Raw genomic sequence first — 23816 nt, forward strand, 5'->3', positions numbered from 1 at the left:
ACTCCGCTCTGTCTCCACACACACACTAGGCCCGTTTATACATGGTTCTAACTTGCGTCTTTTGTCCTGACCTTGTCCACATTCTGATTGTGCCCACATTTTTAGACAGTCAAAAGGCACATTGTGATCAGATCATCCTGCCCACCTCCGGAGGTAGTCAGACACACATTGTGTCTGGATATCTTACAAGTGTAGAAGGATCTGGACAAAGAAACCATTTAAATCAGAATTATTTCAGCCTCTAAAATCATTGACAGGTGCTGCCATTAACTGATTACATCAGTATGTGTCTTTACAATAAATAAACATTATTTTGAAAGAATAGCTGTGAAATAATTTGCAGAGAGATAATTTGCTTTCATTCTCCCAGTACCATTAAGACAACTCTTCAGTTCTTCCTTATCCCCCTCTCTCTTTCTCTCTTTATTTCTCTTTCTCTCTCTCCCTGAGACGGGTCATCATCATTCAGCTCAGTAGCATTGAGGACAGAATGACAGGTAGACACAAAAACAGGCAGAAGGAGAAAGACCTACATAAACTAATGTATTAATTCTCAGGTGTTATACCACTGAAATACCACCTATAATGAGTGTTCCTCATCAGAAGCCTTTTCACAGAGGTATAAAAAGCTGCTGCTGTACAATCAACATGTCAGACTTCTCTGCAGTTATGACCAGAGTAGAGAAGTTTTAATGGTTAATACAGTTACCTCATCACTCACCTTTCAGAAACATACACAAGCACGCACCTACATTCCTCTCACAACCTTCTCACATACACATAAAATTACATTCCTCTCTCAGCCCAAAGCACACACACATGCACATATTACATTCCTCTCTCAGCCCAAAGTAAACACATATGCACATATTACATTCATCTCTCAGCCCAAAGTAAACACACATGCACATATTACATTCCTCTCTCAGCCCAAAGTAAACACATATGCACATATTACATTCATCTCTCAGCCCAAAGTAAACACACATGCACATAATATTACATTCCTCTCTCAGACCAAAGCAAACACACATGCACATATTACATTCCTCTCTCAGACCAAAGCAAACACACATGCACATATTACATTCCTCTCTCAGACCAAAGCAAACACACATGCACATATTACATTCCTCTCTCAGACCAAAGCACACACACATACACATAATATTACATTCCTCTCTCAGACCAAAGCACACACACATACACATAATATTACATTCCTCTCTCAGACCAAAGCACACCATTTTACTCAAAAGCAGTAGGTCCAGATAGCCTTTATTCAGACAGACATTTTCCCCACTCCTCTCTCCATTACTGTGTTGCACACACCAAGGTTATAATAGTAAACGAAAACTGAAATGAAAATGAATTAAAAACAAAAATTGGAAAAACAATTGAGTAAACTGAAACTACAACTGAAACTACAACTGAAACTGAAACCAAAACTGAAACTACAACTGAAACTGAAACCAAAACTACAACTGAATAATATAAAAACTAAATATGTTTTTTATCCTACTGAAACAGAATAAAAACTAAATATGTTTTTTATCCTACTGAAACAGAATAAAAACTAAATATGTTTTTTATCCTACTGAAACAGAATAAAAACTAAATATGTTTTTTATCCTACTGAAACAGAATAAAAACTAAATATGTTTTTTATCCTACTGAAACAGAATAAAAACTAGTAAATCAAGTCTAAAACCGAATGGAAACTAAACTGAATTAATTTTTTTAATTGAAAAACTAATAGAAATAAAATTGAATAGAAAATCACAAAACTATAATAACCTTGGTACACACAGACATTCACCAGGCACTCATTTACACTGGGCTTGTCAAACAGTTAACACTAAGGGTTAAATTGAGGGATGTTTAGGTGTTGGAACTGTCTCCAACATCAGTTGTTTTTCCATGGTCATTTCTACTCTTTACTGTAGGCAGTCTTTCTCCCATTCTAAAGTGGTGGAACCGTCCTAATTTAACCCTCGGCTAGCTAGCATCTTCACTAATATCAGGCCTCATCAAAAAACATCATGGAGTATCAGTATAAAGACAGTATCAACCACAAACAACAGTCAGGGGCAAACGGTGAACTAAAGTCTCTGAGCAACAGACTACACAATTCCAGCAAGCAGCTTGAAATGGAGTGTTTGAACCGTCACACACAGTGCACAGCCAGTCAAGACACACTAGCTGAGAAGGGACAGTCTAAATTCTAAATACAGACAAAATTCACTGACAAGGGAAATAAGTTATTGAGCTCAATGAGCGCATGATTATGACGAAACCAGGTAGTATTTATAACGTGCATACAACCAATCAAAGTAGATCTGTTCTTCAGAAATATAACAATTAAACAAACACATGCTATCTCATATGTTTCTAGAGAATGGCGTCCGTTTCTCCCAGCAAGGCTTTCTTCTGGTTGTCCTTCTTTATACGATGGAAAGCGATGATCAGGACCAGGGCTAGGGAGGAAGTGACATCACCCGTCAATAACAGTCAAAACATATTATCGCAAACCCAGAACTAAAATCCTGCATAATTGCGTTAGATACTCGATTAGTCTGTCCATGAGAGATTAGTCAAAAAGAACCAGAAAAACTATCAACAACAATACGTTTTATGCTACCGTTAGGTCTTAGTTCCTGGATTGTACCACTCCGCCCTCTTCCCTTAAAGTGCAGTGCATAGCAACAACACCAGTGAACAACAGCGCCTGTTACTCACCGATGAATCCGACAGTTCCAGCCAGGATTCCGATGGTGGTGGGCATTCCTAACACCCCTGCATGAACGCCCGGCTCGGTGAAACAGTATCCCAGCTCTGTGCAGTTACACACTCGCACTGTAGGGAGAACACACACATCAGACACCCACTCACAGCTACATGGTCTTGTGTGTGATGGGTGCTATCACACACAGCTGGCTGTAACCACTCACCCTCAAACTTCTGTGTGATGCCCATGCCAGCGTTGTCTTTGATGTTGATGGGGATTAGGAAGGTTTTGTCCTCGGTGGGAGATTTCTTCAGGGTCAGTTTAGCAGACGTACCTACAGGAAACCAAGGGAAGAGACACAATCCCACATCAGCACGGGAGCACATTAATCGACAGGATCTCTAGGAGATGTAGTCTTGTCTAACAAATGTGTACCGTCCACAGCGCTTAGGTCCCAGTTGGGGGACTTCTTGCCCTGGGCCAGGCTGAATGTGAAAGGTGCTCCGAAGGGGTCTGCGTCCGCGTCCAGGGCCGTCAGGACTATAGGCTGGGGCTTCTTCACACAGATGAAGGCCTGGTTCTCTGTCAGCTTGGGGACATTGTCATTCACATCCAGCAGCCTCACAGACACCTCGCGCTCTGAGGACAGCTCTGGATTGGCTGGGGGTGGAGAGATATTATTCATTATGGATATTCTCTAACCTGGACTCAAACTGGCAGTGTGTGGGTCAAAAAAGTATCAGAAATATACATATGTGTGTTCGTCACCTTTCTCGAAGGCGACAACAGTAAAGTGGAAGGCCTCCACCGTCTCTCTGTCCAGCACAGCTTTATTCTTTATCTTTATCTCTCCAGTAGCAGGATCAATCTCCAGCCAACCCTTAGTGTCTCCCTCCATCTTGAACCTACAATACACACACAGTTAGAGCACAAAATATACACTATCAGAGCCATAACACACATACAACATCAGTCCCTCTCATAATGTGATTACAGTATCTCTTTTCCCTCTGGGTCCTTGGCGTCTATTTTGAGCAGCGTAGCTCCCTCCTTGGTGTCCTCTGGCACCGTGACATCCAGAATGTCCATGTCAAACACTGGAGCCTCATCAACGTCACTGATCGCCACCGAGACCACGGCGGACGACTCAGCGCCGTACTCGAGACCGCTCACCAGCGGCTCTGGGTTACGAGCATCAATCTGTAGCTTATAGGAGGAAGCAGTCTCATAGTTCAGAGGCTGGAGAAAGAGGCGGGAAGGAGGGAGAGAGGGGAAGGAGTGAGAGAGAAGGGGGACGAAGGGAGATCGAGGGGGGATGAAGGGAGAGAGAGGGGGAGGAAAGGAGGGGGGAGGAAGGGAGAGAGAGGGGGAGGAAGGGAGGGGGGAGAGGAAGGGACGGGGAGGAAGGGAGGGTGGAGGAAGGGAAAGAGAGGGGGAGGGGAAGGGGGAGGGAGGCAGATGGGGAGGAAGGGAGAGAGAGGTCTGTGAGCATTCTGGAGCAAAATGGAAGCGTTTTTGTGGGTTTGTTTCAGCCTGCTGGTGGACGTTTCCTTTAATAATCAATACAACCATAGATCTAGGATCAGCTTATCATCTTTATCATCACCTATCAAAATCTGACCTTTCGTAGGTGTCTTTCAGTATGAAGTTACCTTAGCAACAACAAGCCTGCCCTCCCCATTGTCGTCTGTCTCCATGGCGAAAACTCCATCTTCGTTGCCAGCGGTTATGTGGAACTCGATGCGGGAGCTTCCTGTTCCAGGGTCGTCAGCGTCTGTGGCTTTCACTGTCAGGAGGGTGTGGCCTAGAGCTGTGTCTTCAGACAGGTTGTGACTACCATACTACAGAGAGACAGAGAGAGAGACAGCGAGAGACAGAGAGAGACAGAGGGAGAGAGAGAGAAACAGAGAGACAGAGAGAGACAGAGAGGGAGCGAGAGAGAGAGAGAGAGAGAGAGAGAGAGAAACAGAGAGACAGAGAGAGAGACAGAGAGAGAGACAGAGAGAGACAGGGGGAGAGAGAGACAGAGAGATACAGAGAGACAGAGAGAGACAGAGATAGAGAGAGACGGAGAGAGAGACAGACAGACAGAAAGAGACAGAGAGAGAGACAGAGGGACAGAGAGGGAGGGAGAGGGAGAGGGAGGGAGAGAGAGACAGAGAGAGGGAGTGATAAAGTGAGCGAGAAAGAGAGACAGAGAGAGAGAGAGAGAGAGAGAGTATTAAAGGTCACAGGTCAACAACCCATACCAACTAAAGCATCTATGAAACTCAGGTGTGTGTCTCAGGTATGTCTCACGTCATTAATCTCGAAGATGGGCAGCTCATTGTTGATGTCGATAACCTTGATGAGGACCTTACATTCTGTGCTGAAACCTGACGAAGACACACAACAGTATGTGAGGGCCCATTGAAGCAAACACGTGTCTGTGCTGTTCAAACTTTTAGACAAAAGTCAAGTGTGTGTGTGTGCATGTACCTGGGTCGTTTACTCTGACAGTGAGGTGGTACTCTGTTGCATCTCTGCGTTGGAGCATCTGCTTGGCCTGGATGCGGCCGCTGATGCCATCGATGGTAAAGACGGAGGAAGGGGTTTGGGTCACCAACGAATAGGAGAGCAGTGCGTTGGGTGTGTTGTCATCATCAGCATCATGCACCATCAGATGTCCGACTGGGCTGCCTGGAACCCAGAGGAACCAATCATACAAGTTATATGAGTTACTATTAGAATGCTTCAGCTCTGAACACACATACCTTTAATATAACAACACAGTCCTAACACCAGTCTCAACACAGTCCTAACACCAGTCTCAACACAGTCCTAACACCAGTCACAACACAGTCCTAACACCAGCCTCAACACAGTCCTAACACCAGTCACAACACAGTCCTAACACCAGCCTCAACACAGTCCTAACACCAGTCTCAACACAGTCCTAACACCAGCCTCAACACAGTCCTAACACCAGCCTCAACACAGTCCTAACATCAGTCTCAACACAGTCGTAACACCAGCCTCAACACAGTCCTAACATCAATCTCAACACAGTCCTAACATCAGTCTCAACACAGTCCTAACATCAGTCACAACACAGTCCTAACACCAGTCTCAACACAGTCCTAACACCAGTCACAACACAGTCCTAACACCAGCCTCAACACAGTCCTAACACCAGTCTCAACACAGTCCTAACACCAGCCTCAACACAGTCCTAACACCAGCCTCAACACAGTCCTAACATCAGTCTCAACACAGTCGTAACACCAGCCTCAACACAGTCCTAACATCAATCTCAACACAGTCCTAACATCAGTCACAACACAGTCCTAACATCAGTCACAACACAGTCCTAACACCAGCCACAACACAGTCCTAACACCAGCCTCAACACAGTCCTAACACCAGCCTCAACACAGTCCTAACATCAGTCACAACACAGTCCTAAAATCAGTCACAACACAGTCCTAACATCAGTCACAACACAGTCCTAACATCAGTCACAACACAGTCCTAACATCAGTCACAACACAGTCCTAACATCAGTCACAACACAGTCCTAACATCAGTCACAACACAGTCCTAACATCAAAGTCACAAGATACGAGACTTTTCACACATTTATGGAATGCACATCAGGGTCAATGAAATGTAAAAGTAAGTATGTGGACACCTGCTCGTCAAACATCTCATTCCAAAATCATGGGCATTAATATTGAGTTGGTCCCCCATTTGCTGCTATGGCTTAAATAGCCGAATCCACTAATTTAAAGGGGTGTCCACATACTTCTGGCTGTGTAGTGAATCACACATCTCCAACCTATCACACACACATCCAGTAGTTAGTTACCTGTGGGTTCATTCTCCTGCACTTCAAACACACTGAGTTCCTCCTCACAGATTGGAGCGTTATCATTCACATCGTCCACCACCACCTGCACTTCCAGGGGAGGGTCTACCTGGTTACCATAGCTATCCTCAGCAAACACCACCAGGATGTACTGGAACACACACACACACACACATTTATTTTTTAGTTTTTAGTTCACATTTATTTTTATGTGAACTATCCAGTGATGGACAGTACTCCATTAAATAATGCTGCTTGGGACCAGAGTGTTAGATAGTGATTGTGATGAGGAGCACTTGCTGGTTACCATGGCCTTGTCCTCTCTGTCCAGCTCCTCAGTCAGCAGAATGTCTCCTTCCTCCGTGACATTGAAGGGGAACGTCAGCTCCCGTTCTTTCTGTACCAGCCTGTAGAAGGCACTGGGATCATTAGACTGGACCTGCAGGGAGACATCAGACAGTCAGTCAGTCAGTCAGTCAGTCAGACAGACAGACAGACAGACAGACAGACAGGCAGGCAGGCAGGCAGGCAGGCAGGCAGGCAGGCAGGCAGGCAGGCAGGCAGGCAGGCAGGCAGGCAGGCAGGCAGGCAGGCAGGCAGGCAGACAGACAGACAGACAGACAGACAGACAGACAGACAGACAGACAGACAGACAGACAGACAGACAGACAGACAGACAGACAGACAGACAGACAGACAGACAGACAGACATCTATCTATCTATCTATATATATACAGTGGGGCAAAAAAGTATTTAGTCAGCCACCAATTGTGCAAGTTCTCCCACTTAAAAAGATGAGAAAGGCCTTTAATTTTCATCATAGGTACACTTCAACTATGACAGACAAAATGAGAAAAAAAATCCAGAAAATAACATTGTAGGATTTTTAATGAATTTATTTGCAAATTATGGTGGAAAATAAGTATTTGGTCAATAACAAAAGTTTATCTCAATACTTTGTTATATACCCTTTGTTGGCAATGACAGAGGTCAAACGTTTTATGTAAGTCTTCACAAGGTTTTCACACACTGTTGCTGGTATTTTGGCCCATTCCTCCATGCAGATCTCCTCTAGAGCAGTGATGTTTTGGGGCTGTTGCTGGGCAACATGGACTTTCAACTCCCTCCAAAGATATTCTATGGGGTTGAGATCTGGAGACTGGCTAGGCCACTCCAGGACCTTGAAATGCTTTTTACGAAGCCACTCCTTCGTTGCCCGGGCGGTGTGTTTGGGATCATTGTCATGCTGAAAGACCCAGCCACGTTTCATCTTCAATGCCCTTGCTGATGGAAGGAGGTTTTCACTCAAAATCTCACGATACATGGCCCCATTCATTCTTTCTTTTACACGGATCAGTCGTCCTGGTCCCTTTGCAGAAAAACAGCCCCAAAGCATGATGTTTCCACCCCCATGCTTCACAGTAGGTATGGTGTTCTTTGGATGCAACTCAGCATTCTTTGTCCTCCAAACACAACTAGTTGAGTTTTTACCAAAAAGTTATATTTTGGTTTCATCTGACCATATGACATTCTCCCAATCTTCTTCAGGATCATCCAAATGCTCTCTAGCAAACTTCAGATGGGCCTGGACATGTACTGGCTGAAGCAAGGGGACACGTCTGGCACTGCAGGATTTGAGTCCCTGGCGGCGTAGTGTGTTACTGATGGTAGGCTTTGTTACTTTGGTCCCAGCTCTCTGCAGGTCATTCACTAGGTCCCCCCATGTGGTTCTGGGATTTTTGCTCACCGTTCTTGTGATCATTTTGACCCCACGGGGCGAGAGCTTGCGTGGAGCCCCAGATCGAGGGAGATTATCAGTGGTCTTGTATGTCTTCCATTTCCTAATAATTGCTCCCACAGTTGATTTCTTCAAACCAAGCTGCTTACCTATTGCAGATTCAGTCTTCCCAGCCTGGTGCAGGTCTACAATTTTGTTTCTGGTGTCCTTTGACAGCTCTTTGGTCTTGGCCATAGTGGAGTTTGGAGTGTGACTGTTTGAGGTTGTGGACAGGTGTCTTTTATACTGATAACAAGTTCAAACAGGTGCCATTAATACAGGTAACGAGTGGAGGACAGAGGAGCCTCTTAAAGAAGAAGTTACAGGTCTGTGAGAGCCAGAAATCTTGCTTGTTTGTAGATGACCAAATACTTATTTTCCACCATAATTTGCAAATAAATTCATAAAAAATCCTACAATGTGATTTTCTGGATTTTTTTTTCCTCATTTTGTCTGTCATAGTTGAAGTGTACCTATGATGAAAATTACAGGCCTCTCTCATCTTTTTAAGTAGGAGAACTTGCACAATTGGTGGCTGACTAAATACTTTTTTTTTTATGTACTGTATCTTAACTGCTTTATATGTAACATTTTCCTTTAATCATGCAGTGATGTCAATAGGAGATCAAATTTAAGGTATGCATGCTGATTATGTGTTTTCTAGAGTCTCTTTAGGTTCTTAGTGTTTTCTAAACAGTCTCTTTATGTCCTTAGTGTTTTCTAAACAGTCTCTTTAGGTTCTTAGTGTTTTCTAAACAGTCTCTTTAGGTTCTTAGTGTTTTCTAAACAGTCTCTTTAGGTTCTTAGTGTTTTCTAAACAGTCTCTTTATGTCCTTAGTGTTTTCTAAACAGTCTCTTTAGGTTCTTAGTGTTTTCTAAACAGTCTCTTTATGTCCTTAGTGTTTTCTAAACAGTCTCTTTAGGTTCTTAGTGTTTTCTAAACAGTCTCTTTATGTCCTTAGTGTTTTCTAAACAGTCTCTTTAGGTTCTTAGTGTTTTCTAAACAGTCTCTTTAGGTTCTTAGTGTTTTCTAAACAGTCTCTTTAGGTTCTTAGTGTTTTCTAAACAGTCTCTTTAAGTTCTTAGTGTTTTCTAAACAGTCTCTTTAGGTTCTTAGTGTTTTCTAAACAGTCTCCTTAGTTAGGTACTGGGGAACCTATAGTGATTGTGTGAGTGTGATTTCCACCCCTGCCGTACCTTGCCGATGGGCATGGGGTATATCCCTTTCAACTGTTCTCTGAGGTTGATCGGTCCAGGATTGACCCACAGGTTCTCCTGCACGACAATTTTAACCCTCGCGTTACCGTTGAGAGCGTTCACCGACTCCCCGCCCATGTCCTCCACACGAACAATCAGCGTGAAGTCTGGGTCTTCCAGAGGGTTCAGCCTCCGAGACTCTACAACCACAGAGGAAGAAACAGGACCATTCACAGTCAATACACAGGCACCACCGAAGAAGACAGGCCCAAATGATTCCTTATTTCCCATATGGCACACTGTGTTTGACTATCGCCCTGTATGTCTATGGATGAACTGGCCAAACGTAGGGCCCTGGACAAAAGTAGTGTACTAGTAGTAGTGGACTATACGGGAATATCGGAGCGTGGCCTCGGGGCTCTCTGTGTGATAACACAGGGGTCAGAGGTGAGAGGTCAGGCTGCTCTGGCCAGTGGCCACAGCTGAACTCAACAACATTATGTAGAGGAGGTTCTGTTCAGCAGCCTCTCAATCACACCATTAACCTCTTAATCAGCCTTAATCACTTGAATTAATCTATCTATCTCTCACTCTCTATGTCTCTGTCTCTATCCCTCACTCTCTCTATCCCTATCTCTCTCTTTATCCCCCCCTCTCTCTTTATCCCCCTCTCTCTCACTCTCTCTCTCTTTCTCTGCCTGACATGTTTCCAAGTGTCTGCATGTGCTCTGCTCTATTTGCATCCTCTCTGAAATGCCCTCCTCTTTTTCTCTTTATCCTCCCCCTTGTGGTCTGCTATGGGCTCAATCATCTATCTATTTGGACCATCTTGGTCAGGTTTACCTGACAATAGTGATTTTATAGTTTCATCTTAAACTACAAGTAAATATAGTGAAGTACACACAGACCTGCTCTCTGCACACAGCTGTAGAAGGGGTTGAGTTCATAAGGGATGTCCCCTGTGGGGGTGCAGTAGTCATCAAACCTCTTCTTCAGAGAATCACTGAAGTCCCCTCCTCTGGAATGAATAACACTTTCTCTGGCCTTCAGCAGACGCTCTCCTGCAGGAACACACACACACACACACACACACACACACACACACACACACACACACACACACACACACACACACACAGCTGTAATCAGTAATATAATCACGTGGTCAATCTGACACCAAGCATGTGTTAATCTGATGTGTTAATCTGGAGCATGAGAGTTGAGTTGTGGTGATCTGGGCTGGTGTGAGATTAAAGGATGCAGAACTCACAGATTAGCACTCATACAGGATGAGATTAGAGACCACAATATCTGGGATGATCTATGTGTGTGCACTTTGAGGATCTCCGGGAGTGTGTGTGTGTGTGTGTGTGTGTGTGTGTGTGTGTGTGTGTGTGTGTGTGTGTGTGTGTGTGTGTGTGTGTGTGTGTGTGTGTGTGTGTGTGTGTGTGTGTGTGTGTGTGTGTGTTACCCTCGGCAGTAGTAGAAATCTCTCCTGTGTTGCTGTTGATCTGGAAGAACAGGGTGTTGTCTCTGTTGGGGATCTGGGAGACCAGGGTGTAACTTAGATGGGCGTTGGGAGACTCTGGGTCATCCAGGTCAGTAGCAAACACACGCGCAAATGGAACACCTGCAACACACACACACATAATGAACACACACGCAGACAGACAAACAGACGGATAGACAGACAGTCAGTCAGACAGAGTGACAGACATAGTGACAGACAGAGTGACAGACAGAGTGACAGGCAGACAGACCTGCGGGGGTACGTTCCTTGACGATGCCAATGTAGTCAGTCTGGTTGAAGGACGGGGCGTGGTTGTTGACATCCAACACGTTGATGGTGATGATGACTGGACCTTCTACTGGTTCTGAACCCACTAAGGCCTCCAGCTACAACAACAACAACAACAACAACATGAAGCTGGGATGTGTGTGTGGGTCTATACTAAATGACATTGTGTATGTGTGTGCATGCAGGTACTTGTCAGATCTGTGAATCGACAGTGTGTGTATGTCTGTGTGTGTGTCCTACCAGCTCTCACAGTCTCACATCAGAATTAGACGTTCATCCATGTTTCTCAAACGTCACATTTTGAAGTTGTTTTGAAGTTGGATGTGTTTAAGGTTAAGTATTAAGTCAGAATTGTTAAGGTTATGGCCTCCCGGGTGGCGCAGTGGTTAAGGGTGCTGTACTGCAGTGCCAGCTGTTCCACCAGAGACTCTGGGTTCACTCAAATACTAACTTGTATCACGTGTATGTTAACTACTACATTGTGTGGTCTGTGTATGTTAACTACTACATTGTGTGGTCTGTGTATGTTAACTACTATAGTGTGTGGTCTGTGTATGTTAACTTCTACATTGTGTGGTCTGTGTATGTTAACTACTACATTGTGTGGTCTGTGTATGTTAACTACTATAGTGTGTGGTCTGTGTATGTTAACTACTATAGTGTGTGGTCTGTGTATGTTAACTACTACATTGTGTGGTCTGTGTATGTTAACTACTACAGTGTTTGTCTGTGTATGTTAACTTCTACAGTGTGTGTGTGTGTGTTAACTTCTACAGTGTGTGTGTGTGTGTGTGTGTTAACTTCTACAGTGTGTGTCTGTGTGTGTTAACTTCTACAGTGTGTGTGTGTGTGTTAACTTCTACAGTGTGTGTGTGTGTTAACTTCTACAGTGTGTGTGTGTGTTAACTTCTACAGTGTGTGTGTGTGTGTGTGTGTGTGTGTGTTAACTTCTATAGTGTGTGTGTGTGTGTGTAACTTCTACAGTGTGTGTGTGTGTGTGTTAACTTCTACAGTGTGTGTCTGTGTCTGTTAACTTCTACAGTGTGTGTCTGTGTGTGTTAACTTCTACAGTGTGTGTGTGTGTGTTAACTTCTACAGTGTGTGTCTGTGTGTGTTAACTTCTACAGTGTGTGTGTGTGTGTGTGTGTGTTAACTTCTACAGTGTGTGTGTGTGTGTGTTAACTTCTACAGTGTGTGTGTGTGTTAACTTCTACAGTGTGTGTGTAACTTCTACAGTGTGTGTGTGTGTGTTAACTTCTACAGTGTGTGTGTGTTAACTTCTACAGTGTGTGTCTGTGTGTGTTAACTTCTACAGTGTGTGTGTGTGTGTGTGTGTGTGTGTTAACGTCTACAGTGTGTGTGTGTGTTAACTTCTACAGTGTGTGTGTGTGTTAACTTCTACAGTGTGTGTGTCTGTTAACTTCTACAGTGTGTGTCTGTGTGTGTTAACTTCTACAGTGTGTGTGTGTGTTAACTTCTACAGCGCATGTTAACTTCTACAGTGTGTGTTTGTGTGTTATCTTCTACAGTGTGTGTGTATTAACTTCTACAGTGTGTGTTAACTTCTGCATTGTGTATGTGTGTGTGTTAACTTCTACAGTGTGTGTGTGTGTGTGTGTGTGTATGTGTGTCAGTTTGTGTGTGTGTGTGTGTGTCACCTCCAGAGTATGTGTCTGTGTGTGGGCCCAGTCCAGGGTCTGTTCCAGGTAGAGCCAGCCGTCCTCTGAGATGCTGATCTTTCCTTCAGTCGCTCCTGTCAATCTGAACCCATCAACCTCGAGGTGGGACGATTGGAACTGCAGACGGAGGGAGAATGTATTAATACAAAGACCAGAAATGAAGGGGACAGGGGCGTGTGTGTGTGTGTGTGTGTGTGTGTGTGTGTGTGTGTGTGTGTGTGTGTGTGTGTGTGTGTGTGTGTGTGTGTGTGTGTGTGTGTGTGTGTGTGTGTGTTTGTGTTACCTGGTAGAGGGCGTAGGGTACAGGTGTCCCCTCTGGCACGTCTAGAACCTTGTTCTCCAGTGGTCCCTTCTCCAGGCCTTTCCCAGCAGCCTATCACAACACTTGATGAATATACAGTAGACCAGTGTTCCTGGACTCCAGTCGTTGAAAAGCTCCAGAGTTGCACATTTTTGCACCAGCCAAGTACTTGCACTCCTGATTCAATCACTCAACTATGAATGAACACCTTAATTAGAATCCGGTGTGCCAGGCTGTAATGAAAATGTAAAACCCTTGGTGTTCTCAAGGACAAAACACTACAGCATGGGCTAGACGTTCTCTCTCTCCATGCAGAAGGACAGTTACTCATTGACCGACTCTACAGATTTCCACTGAAGGAGACTGTCTGGCCTGCGTGAGCCTGTGCGTCCTTCATTCAATCTTTCAGTAACGCTAATAAGTCACAGAGGGCGGCACAACGCCCTGTGGCTCGTTTCCAAGCCAACCAGAGCCAAAGCTCACCTTGCAGAAACAAACCGGAACAGAACCCAGAGAAGTCTCACTCCTCAAACAGTGACAGTCAAATATCAATGTAAGAGTTCATGTATGTAGAGTAATACAGTATAACTTAAAATATTTGAGGTTGGAGTGAACTCACGGTGGCGATGAGGAGGCTGAGCAGCAGCAGGTGCATTGTGGGATGTGCCATGATGAGCTTCAGGGATGAGACTCTGAGAGGAGAGGATGAAGATGAGAGGGAGAGGATGGGGTGGAGGAGGATTAGAATACACAGAGGTAGACTGTAATAAGCCCTTTGTCAATGAGAGGTTGTGTAGGTCAGGGCTTCTCAAACTTTTTTTCAGCACATTCCCTGGTAGTAGTGTCTGTTACTAATTCACCTGAAGGACTAGAGTCAAGGGCAAACAGGCTCTATCTTAGTATCACTAACAGGGATCCACTAAGGGAGTGTATTGTAGTCTAACTGTCCCCTGCCAGTTCCACACTATCTCTCTCTCTTAGTATCAGTAACAGGGATCCACTAAGGGAGTGTACTGTAGTCCAACTGTCCCCTGCCAGTTCCACACTATCTCTCTCTCTTAGTATCAGTAACAGGGATCCACTAAGGGAGTGTACTGTAGTCCAACTGTCCCCTGCCAGTTCCACACCATCTCTCTCTCTTAGTATCACTAACAGGGATCCACTAAGGGAGTGTACTGTAGTCCAACTGTCCCCTGCCAGTGCCACACTATCTCTCTCTCACTCAAGACAGACTTTGAGCTGATGGGGAAGTCAATGGCATTCATGTGCAGGACTCCTCCCACTCAACCAGAAAGCCCCGCTTCCTGGTTAGAAACAGAACATCTGAGCCAGCGGCAGCCATGACTGACCATACATGGGAGTTTTAAGCTCTAGGAGCAGAGAGGGGACAGGTAGCTAGGCTATCTAGAGGAAGTATTCCCTTTTGAAGATGACTGGATGACCACCACCCCCCTCCCCCTCCAGACGTGACTAATTTGTTAGTGAAAGGTCACTCAGGTGTCGGACTCCCCCATGACCTGACAGTGACCTCAGAGCCTGATATAACAGTTTAGGGCAGGTGGACAGAGAGAGTAAAACCACCCTAAAGGTGTGTGTGTAATACTGCAGATTGAAATAGTGTCCGTCTGTGAGCTCCTCCTTGCCCCAACAGCAGCACAGTCATAGAGAGACAAAAACATGATGACAAAGCAGAAACAGGTTTTTAGAAAATGTTGCTAATTTACTACAAATATAAAACTGAAATATCACATTTACATAAGTATTCAGACCCTTTACTCAGTACTTTGTTGAAGCACCTTTGGCAGCGATTACAGCCTTGAGTATACTTGGGTATGACGCTTGGGTATGACGCTTTGCACTCTTGTATTTTGGGAGTTTCTCCCATTCTTCTCTGCAGATCCTCTCAAGCTCTGTTAGGTTGGATGGGGAGTGTCGCTACACAGCTATTTTCAGGTCTCTCCAGAGAAGTTCAATTGGGTTCAAGTCCGGACTCTGGCTGGGCCACTCAAGGACATTCAGAGACTTGTCCTGAAGCCACTCCTGCATTGTGTTGCCTGTGTGCTCAGGGTCGTTGTCCTGTTGGAAGGTGAACCTTTGCCCCAGTCTGAGGTCCTGAAAGCTCTGGAGCAGGTTTTCATCAAGGATCTCTCTGTCCTTTGCTCCATTCATCTTTGCCTCGACCCTGGCTAGTCTCCCAGTCCCTGCCGCTGATAAACATACCCACAGCATGATGCTGCCACCACCATGCTTGACCGTAGGGATTGTGCCAGGTTTCCTCCAGACATGACGCTTGGCATTTAGGCCAAATCTTGATTTTATCAGACCAGATAATCTTGTTTCTCATGGTCTGAGAGTCCTTTAGGTGCCTTTTGGCAAACTCCAAGTGGGATTTCATGTGCCTTTAACTGAGGAGTGGCATCTGCTTGGCCACTCTACCATAAAGGCCTGATTGGTGGAGTGCTGCAGAGATGGTTGTCCTTCTAGAAGTTACTCCCATCTCCACAGAGGACCTCTAGAGCTCTGCGAGAGTGACAATCGGATTCTTGGTCACCTCTCTGACCAAGGCCCTTCTCCCCCGAATGCTCAGTTTGGCCAGGTGACCAGCTCTAGGAAGAGTCTTTGTGGTTCTAAACTTCTTCCATTTAAGAATGATGGAGGCCACTGTGTTATTGGGGACCTTCAATGCTGCAGACATTTTTTGGTACCCTTCCCCAGATCTGTGCCTCGGCACAATTCTGACTCAGAGCTCTACGGTCAATTCTTTCGACCTCATGGCTTGGTTTTTGCTCTGACATGCACTGTCAACTGTGGGAACTTTTATAAACAGGTGTGTGCCTTTCCAAATCAGGTCAAATCAATTTAATTTACCACAGGTAGAAACATCTCAAAGATGATCAATGGAAACAGGATGCTTAAATTCGAGTCTCATAGCAAAGGGTCTGGAATACTTATGTAAATAAGGTATTTCTGTTTTTAATTTTTGATACATGTGCAAACATTTCTAAAAAGCTGTTTTTGTTTTTGTCATTATGGGGTATTGTGTGTAGATTGATGTGGAAAAACATTTATTTAATCCAGTTTAGAATAAGGCTGTAACGTAACAAAATGTGGAAAATTCAATGAGTCTGAATACTTTCCGAAGGCACTGTCTATATACAGTTGAAGTCGGAAGTTTACATACACTTAGGTTGGAGTCATTAAAACTATTTTTTCAACCACTCCACAAATGTCTTGTTAACAAACTATAGTTTTGGCAAGTTGGTTAGGACATCCACTTTGTGCATGACACAAGTTTACAGACAGAATATTTCACTTATAATTCATTGTATCACAATTCCAGTTGGTCAGAAGTTCACACAGACTAAGTTGACTGTGCCTTTAAATAGCTTGGAACATTCCTGAAAATGATGTCATGGCTTTAGAAGCTTCTGATAGGCTAATTGACATAATTTGAGTCAATTGGAGGTGTACCTGTGGATGTATTTCAAGGCCTACCTTCAAACTCAGTGCCTCTTTGCTTGACATCATGGGAAAATAAAAAGAAATCCGCCAAGACCTCAGAAAACAAATTGCAGACCTCCACAAGTCTGGTTCATCCTTGGGAGCAATTTCCAAATGCCTGAAGTTACCATATTCATCTGTACAAACAATAGTACGCAAGTATGAACACCATGGGACCACACAGCCATCATACCGCTCAGGAAGGATGCGTTCTGTCTCCTAGAGATGAACGTACTTTGGTGCGAAAAGTGCAAATCAATCCCAGAACAACAGCAAAAGACCTTGTGAAGATGCTGGAGGAAACAGGTACGAACATATCTACAGTGCCTTGCGAAAGTATTCGGCCCCCTTGAACTTTGCGACCTTTTGCCACATTTCAGGCTTCAAACATAAAGATATAAAACTGTATTTTTTTGTGAAGAATCAACAACAAGTGGGACACAATCATGAAGTGGAACGACATTTATTGGATATTTCAAACTTTTTTAACAAATCAAAAACTGAAGAATTGGCCGTGCAAAATTATTCAGCCCCCTTAAGTTAATACTTTGTAGCGCCACCTTTTGCTGCGATTACAGCTGTAAGTCGCTTGGGGTATGTCTCTATCAGTTTTGCACATCGTGAGACTGAAATTTTTTCCCATTCTGCCTTGCAAAACAGCTCGAGCTCAGTGAGGTTGGATGGAGAGCATTTGTGAACAGCAGTTTTCAGTTCTTTCCACAGATTCTCGATTGGATTCAGGTCTGGACTTTGACTTGGCCATTCTAACACCTGGATATGTTTATTTTTGAACCATTCCATTGTAGATTTTGCTTTATGTTTTGGATCATTGTCTTGTTGGAAGACAAATCTCCGTCCCAGTCTCAGGTCTTTTGCAGACTCCATCAGGTTTTCTTCCAGAATGGTCCTGTATTTGGCTCCATCCATCTTCCCATCAATTTTAACCATCTTCCCTGTCCCTGCTGAAGAAAAGCAGGCCCAAACCATGATGCTGCCACCACCATGTTTGACAGTGGGGATGGTGTGTTCAGGGTGATGAGCTGTGTTGCTTTTACGCCAAACATAACGTTTTGCATTGTTGCAAAAAAGTTCAATTTTGGTTTCATCTGACCAGAGCACCTTCTTCCACATGTTTGGTGTGTCTCCCAGGTGGCTTGTGGCAAACTTTAACCGACACTTTTTATGGATATCTTTAAGAAATGGCTTTCTTCTTGCCACTCTTCCATAAAGGCCAGATTTGTGCAATATACGACTGATTGTTGTCCTATGGACAGAGTCTCCCACCTCAGTTGTAGATCTCTGCAGTTCATCCAGAGTGATCATGGGCCTCTTGGCTGCATCTCTGATCAGTCTTCTCCTTGTATGAGCTGAAAGTTTAGAGGGACGGCCAGGTCTTGGTAGATTTGCAGTGGTCTGATACTCCTTCCATTTCAATATTATCGCTTGCACAGTGCTCCTTGGGATGTTTAAAGCTTGGGAAATATTTTTGTATCCAAATCCGGCTTTAAACTTCTTCACAACAGTATATCGGACCTGCCTGGTGTGTTCCTTGTTCTTCATGATGCTCTCTGCGCTTTAACGAACCTCTGAGACTATCACAGTGCAGGTGCATTTATACGGAGACTTGATTACACACAGGTGGATTGTATTTATCATCATTAGTCATTTAGGTCAACATTGGATCATTCAGAGATCCTCACTGAACTTCTGGAGAGAGTTTGCTGCACTGAAAGTAAAGGGGCTGAATAATTTTGCACGTCCAATTTTTCAGTTTTTGATTTGTTAAAAAAGTTTGAAATATCCAATAAATGTCGTTCTACTTCATGATTGTGTCCCACTTGTTGTTGATTCTTCACAAAAAAATACAGTTTTATATCTTTATGTTTGAAGCCTGAAATGTGGCAAAAGGTCGCAAAGTTCAAGGGGGCCGAATACGTTCGCAAGGCACTGTATATCTACATTAAAACGAGTCCTATATTGACATAACCTGAAAGGACGCTCAGCAAGGAACCGCCATAAAAAAAGCCAGACTATGGTTTGCAACTGCACATGGGGACAAAGATCGTACTTTTTGGAGAAAGGTCCTCTGGTCTGCTGAAACAGAAATAGAACTGTTTGGCCATAATGACCATCGTTATGTTTGGAGGGAAAAGGGGGAGGTTTGCAAGCCGTAGAACACCATCCCAACAGTGAAGCACGGGGGTGGCAGCGTCATGTTGTGAGGGTGCTTTGCTGCAGGAGGGACTGGTGCACTTCACAAAATAGATGGCATCATGAGGGAGAAAATTATGTGGATATATTGAAGCAACATCTCAAGACATCAGTCAGGAAGTTAAAGCTTGGTCGCAAATGGGTCTCCCAAATGGACAATGACCCCAAGCATACTTCCAAAGTTGTGGCAACATGGCTTAAGGACAACAAAGTCAAGGTATTGGAGTGGCCATCACAAAACCCTGACCTCAATCCCATAGAAAATTTGTGGGCAGAACTGAAAAGCGTGTGCAAGCAAGGAGGCCTACAAACCTGACTTAGTTACACCAGCTCTGTCAGGAGGAATGGGCCACAAATTCACCCAACTTATTGTGGGAAGCTTGTGGAAGGCTACCCAAAACGTTTGACCCAAGTTAAACAATTTAAAGGCAATGCTACCAAATACTAATTGAGTGTATGTAAACTTCTGACCCACTGGGAATGTGATGAAAGAAATAAAAGCTGAAATAAATCATTCTCTCTACTATTATTCTGACATTTCACATTTTTTAAATAAAGTGGTGATCCTAACTGACCTAAGACAGGGAATTTTTACTAGGATTAAATGTCAGTAATTGTGAAAAACTGAGTTTAAATGCATTTGGCTTAGGTGTATGTAAACATCCGACTTCAACTGTATATATACAACAGAGTCCCTGCCCATCTTTCGAAAACATCTGAAACCCCACCACAAAAAAGGTACTTCTCTTTCTCCACTAGCACTGACTTTGCTGATAAATACTTTGTTGAGGGAAAATGTACCTGATACCATTGTGATGTGTTGTTGTCTCACCTAGCTACAGTGTCTTAAGATGAACGCACTTATTGTAAGTCATTCTGAATAATAGAGTCTGCTAAATGACTAACACTTCTCCATGACAGGTTACAGGACATTCTGTTATGTACACATCTCCATTTCAGGCTACAGGACATTCTGTTATGTACACGTCTTCATGACAGGCTACAGGACATTCTGTTATGTACACGTCCTCATGACAAGCTACAGGACATTCTGTTATGTACATGTCTTCATGACAGGCTACAGGACATTCTGTTATGTACACGTCCTCATGACAGGCTACAGGACATTCTGTTATGTACATGTCTTCATGACAGGCTACAGGACATTCTGTTATGTACACGTCTTCATGACAGGCTACAGGACATTCTATTATGTACACGTCTCCATTTCAGGCTACAGGACATTCTGTTATGTACATGTCTTCATGACAGGCTACAGGACATTCTGTTATGTACACGTCCTCATGACAGGCTACAGGACATTCTGTTATGTACACGTCCTCATGACAGGCTACAGGACATTCTGTTATGTACACGTCCTCATGACAGGCTACAGGACATTCTGTTATGTACACGTCCTCATGACAGGCTACAGGACATTCTGTTATGTACACGTCCTCATGACAGGCTACAGGACATTCTGTTATGTACACGTCCTCATGACAGGCTACAGGACATTCTGTTATGTACACGTCCTCATGACAGGCTACAGGACATTCTGTTATGTACAACGACAACAGAGTAGATATATTATACCTCAACAGGAAATGCATCTGTACCGTGTGTTTTACCTGTTTCTCTGTCTGTGTCAGTGTGTTTGACCTGTTTCTCTGTCTGTGTCAGTGTGTGTTACCTGTTTCTCTGTCTGTGTCAGTGTGTTTTACCTGTTTCTCTGTCTGTGTCAGTGTCCAGTACATGTGAGTCTATAGTGTGTCCAGTACATGTAAGTCTATAGTGTGTCCAGTGCATGTGAGTCTATAGTGTGTCCAGTACATGTGAGTCTATAGTGTGTCCAGTACATGAGTCTATAGTGTGTCCAGTACATGTGAGTCTATAGTGTGTCCAGTACATGAGTCTATAGTGTGTCCAGTACATGTGAGTCTATAGTGTGTCCAGTACAAGTGAGTCTATAGTGTGTCCAGTACTTGTGAGTCTATAGTGTGTCCAGTACATGTGAGTCTACAGTGTGTCCAGTACATGTGAGTCTATAGTGTGTCCAGTACATGTGAGTCTATAGTGTGTCCAGTACATGTGAGTCTATAGTGTGTCCAGTACTTGTGAGTCTATAGTGTGTCCAGTACATGTGAGTCTATAGTGTGTCCAGTACATGTGAGTCTATAGTGTGTCCAGTACATGTGAGTCTATAGTGTGTCCAGTACATGTGAGTCTATAGTGTGTCCAGTACATGTGAGTCTATAGTGTGTCCAGTACATGTGAGTCTATAGTGTGTCCAGTACATGTGAGTCTATAGTGTGTCCAGTACATGAGTCTATAGTGTGTCCAGTACATGTGAGTCTATAGTGTGTCCAGTACAAGTGAGTCTATAGTGTGTCCAGTACTTGTGAGTCTATAGTGTGTCCAGTATTGTGAGTCTACAGTGTGTCCAGTACATGTGAGTCTATAGTGTGTCCAGTATGTGTGAGTCTATGTGTATGATCAGTCTTCCAGAGGGCAGAGAGAGGTGATGGGGGACATTAAGAGTGTGAATGTGACTTTGAGGCTTGCCGCTGCAGACGACCTTTGCTTTGCTCACAGCACGATACACTCCACACTCCATTTCATTTCCCCTACCTCAGATGGCTGCTGAGGGCAGGATGACTCATAATAATGGCTGGAATGGAGTGAATGGTATCAAACACATAGAAACCATGTGTTTGATGTGTTCGACACCATTCCATTTATTCCATGCCAGCCATTACTATGATCCTGTCCTCCCCAACTAAGGTTCCACCAGCCGCCTGTGGTGTCTACATAGAACTTCCATTACCTGTCTCACTATCTACCTACTGCTATGACCTTTTCTACGACCTTCTCCTAAAACACAAATTGTCTTCCGTTAGTCACCTGTTACATCTCTCTCCCCCTGGCTCTCTGCACTCTCTGTGTCACCAGGAGTTCTGTCCCTGCTGATTGGCTGACTGACACACGCCAGAATCGCCATTACTAATCATGCTCAACACATGGGGATCAGAACACAGCAAACCGGCACTTCCAGACAAGCACCAAATGGAGGACTAAAGTAAACACACTACTCTGACATGTTGGGACATGTCTCCTTTATAAAAACAGATGAATCTCAACCTGTAGAATGCATTTTTCTAACTTTGTGTGAGGCCTGATGTAGGCCTGTCTCTAGAAGGCCGACACTGAGTGACCTTAAGTGTCTCTCTGCCCCCAAGACCAGACCAAACCAGACCAGACTGATCAAACCCAGGCCCCTGTGTCTGACCCAGAAACCAGAGCCCAGAGGCCACAGTGGCCCCAGGACAGTGGTGCTCAATAACACAGACTTCAAGATGCCATATATACACACAGGCCCTGGCAAAGTCAAGTCAAGATCACAACACACAACAAAAGAAATCCCCTAATGGAAAATGCTCAATATTAAACACGCATATAGAAAACAGAAGTAACCAATATATAGATACAGGCTTCAACTCAACATTCATGACAGAAAAAGACAGAGAAAGAGAGAGAGAGAAAGAGAGATAGGGAGAGAAAGAGTGAGAGAGGAAGAGACATACCTTACTTAAGAGTTCCTGTTTAACTCCTTCGACTGTAGTGTGATCACTACTGCCCCATCCAGCCTGGTCAAACGTTAACTCAGCATTAACACGCAATACTTTATTGAACCTATTCATTGTCTAATCTCCCCGCCTCTACAACAGGCCGAGCCAATAGAGAAACAGGGGGACAGGAGAAGTGAGTGTAACTAAGGGATATAATAAATTAATATAACATTATTATAGTATAATATAACATGATCGTCACAGAATGGCAACCATGAACGGGACACAGGAACCAAAGTACTGTAGGTTGTAATGTATGTATGAATATTTAGTGCTAAGCCCCTATTAGAGTTCTTACTGTTACTACAAGATAAAGGCTCATCTCTGTAGAACCATACAACTGGCTACTGGACTCATCACCGCACAGTCAAAACCAGCAGGCAGACTGAACAATCTGTAAGGGTGGAGGTGGGGATTACAAAGGACTGGAAAAGATTCTCACTCAAAGCGGACTTTAACCTTTGACTTTATGAACGGCTTCCTGTCTGAGAATGTCTAGTAGTAAGCTGTTTAGAGGAGCTTAGCTGAGACACAGATATGACTGCTTCCTGTCTGAGAATGTCTAGTAGTAAGCTGTTTAGAGGAGCTTAGCTGAGACACAGATATGACTGCTTCCTGTCTGAGAATGTCTAGTAGTAAGCTGTTTAGAGGAGCTTAGCTGAGACACAGATATGACTGCTTCCTGTCTGAGAATGTCTAGTAGTAAGCTGTTTAGAGGATCTTAGCTGAGACACAAATATGACTGCTTCCTGTCTGAGAATGTCTAGTAGTAAGCTGTTTAGAGGAGCTTAGCTGAGACACAGATATGACTGCTTCCTGTCTGAGAATGTCTAGTAGTAAGCTGTTTAGAGGAGCTTAGCTGAGACACAGATATGACTGCTTCCTGTCTGAGAATGTCTAGTAGTAAGCTGTTTAGAGGAGCTTAGCTGAGACACAGATATGACTGCTTCTCACACAGACACACACCTCTGATAGGTCCCCTGTAATAATCAACTGATACAGTGTGCTGATTGGTGGAATAAGGAACTGTATCCCAAATAGTCAGACAGGCCAGGTGATCTGGTTGTATTTACAGTTGCTGACTTGGTGTTGTGCACTTAGCATCACAAGAAAATTCAAAAGACTCCATGCTGCATCACCTCTGGCT

At 44.0% G+C, this 23816-nt stretch overlaps 1 protein-coding gene across 2 annotated transcripts; it reads right to left on the reverse strand.

Moving 5' to 3' along the window:
• Positions 1–1260: 1260 nt before the first annotated feature.
• Positions 1261–22740, reverse strand: LOC110534175 (cadherin-17). Of its 2 annotated transcripts, none has more exons than XM_036938593.1 (19): positions 22630–22740; positions 13948–14020; positions 13311–13400; positions 13007–13144; positions 11311–11446; positions 11022–11180; positions 10459–10611; positions 9551–9750; positions 6883–7014; positions 6576–6726; positions 5207–5407; positions 5027–5103; positions 4381–4569; positions 3723–3967; positions 3497–3633; positions 3164–3388; positions 2952–3062; positions 2740–2856; positions 1261–2477 (listed from the first exon to the last, which is right to left on the reverse strand). In XM_036938593.1, exons 2-19 carry the CDS (start codon positions 13996–13998, stop codon positions 2392–2394), a joined length of 2598 nt encoding a protein of 865 aa, XP_036794488.1. In that variant the 5' UTR covers positions 13999–14020; positions 22630–22740; the 3' UTR covers positions 1261–2391. The 2 variants fall into 2 exon arrangements, with proteins under 2 accessions (XP_036794488.1, XP_036794485.1); XM_036938590.1 differs by having other exon boundaries at positions 22625–22709.
• Positions 22741–23816: the final 1076 nt, after the last annotated feature.

This window comes from Oncorhynchus mykiss, chromosome 2 (genome assembly GCF_013265735.2).
Source record: "Oncorhynchus mykiss isolate Arlee chromosome 2, USDA_OmykA_1.1, whole genome shotgun sequence".
In the NCBI taxonomy this organism is placed as follows: Eukaryota; Metazoa; Chordata; class Actinopteri; order Salmoniformes; family Salmonidae; genus Oncorhynchus; species Oncorhynchus mykiss.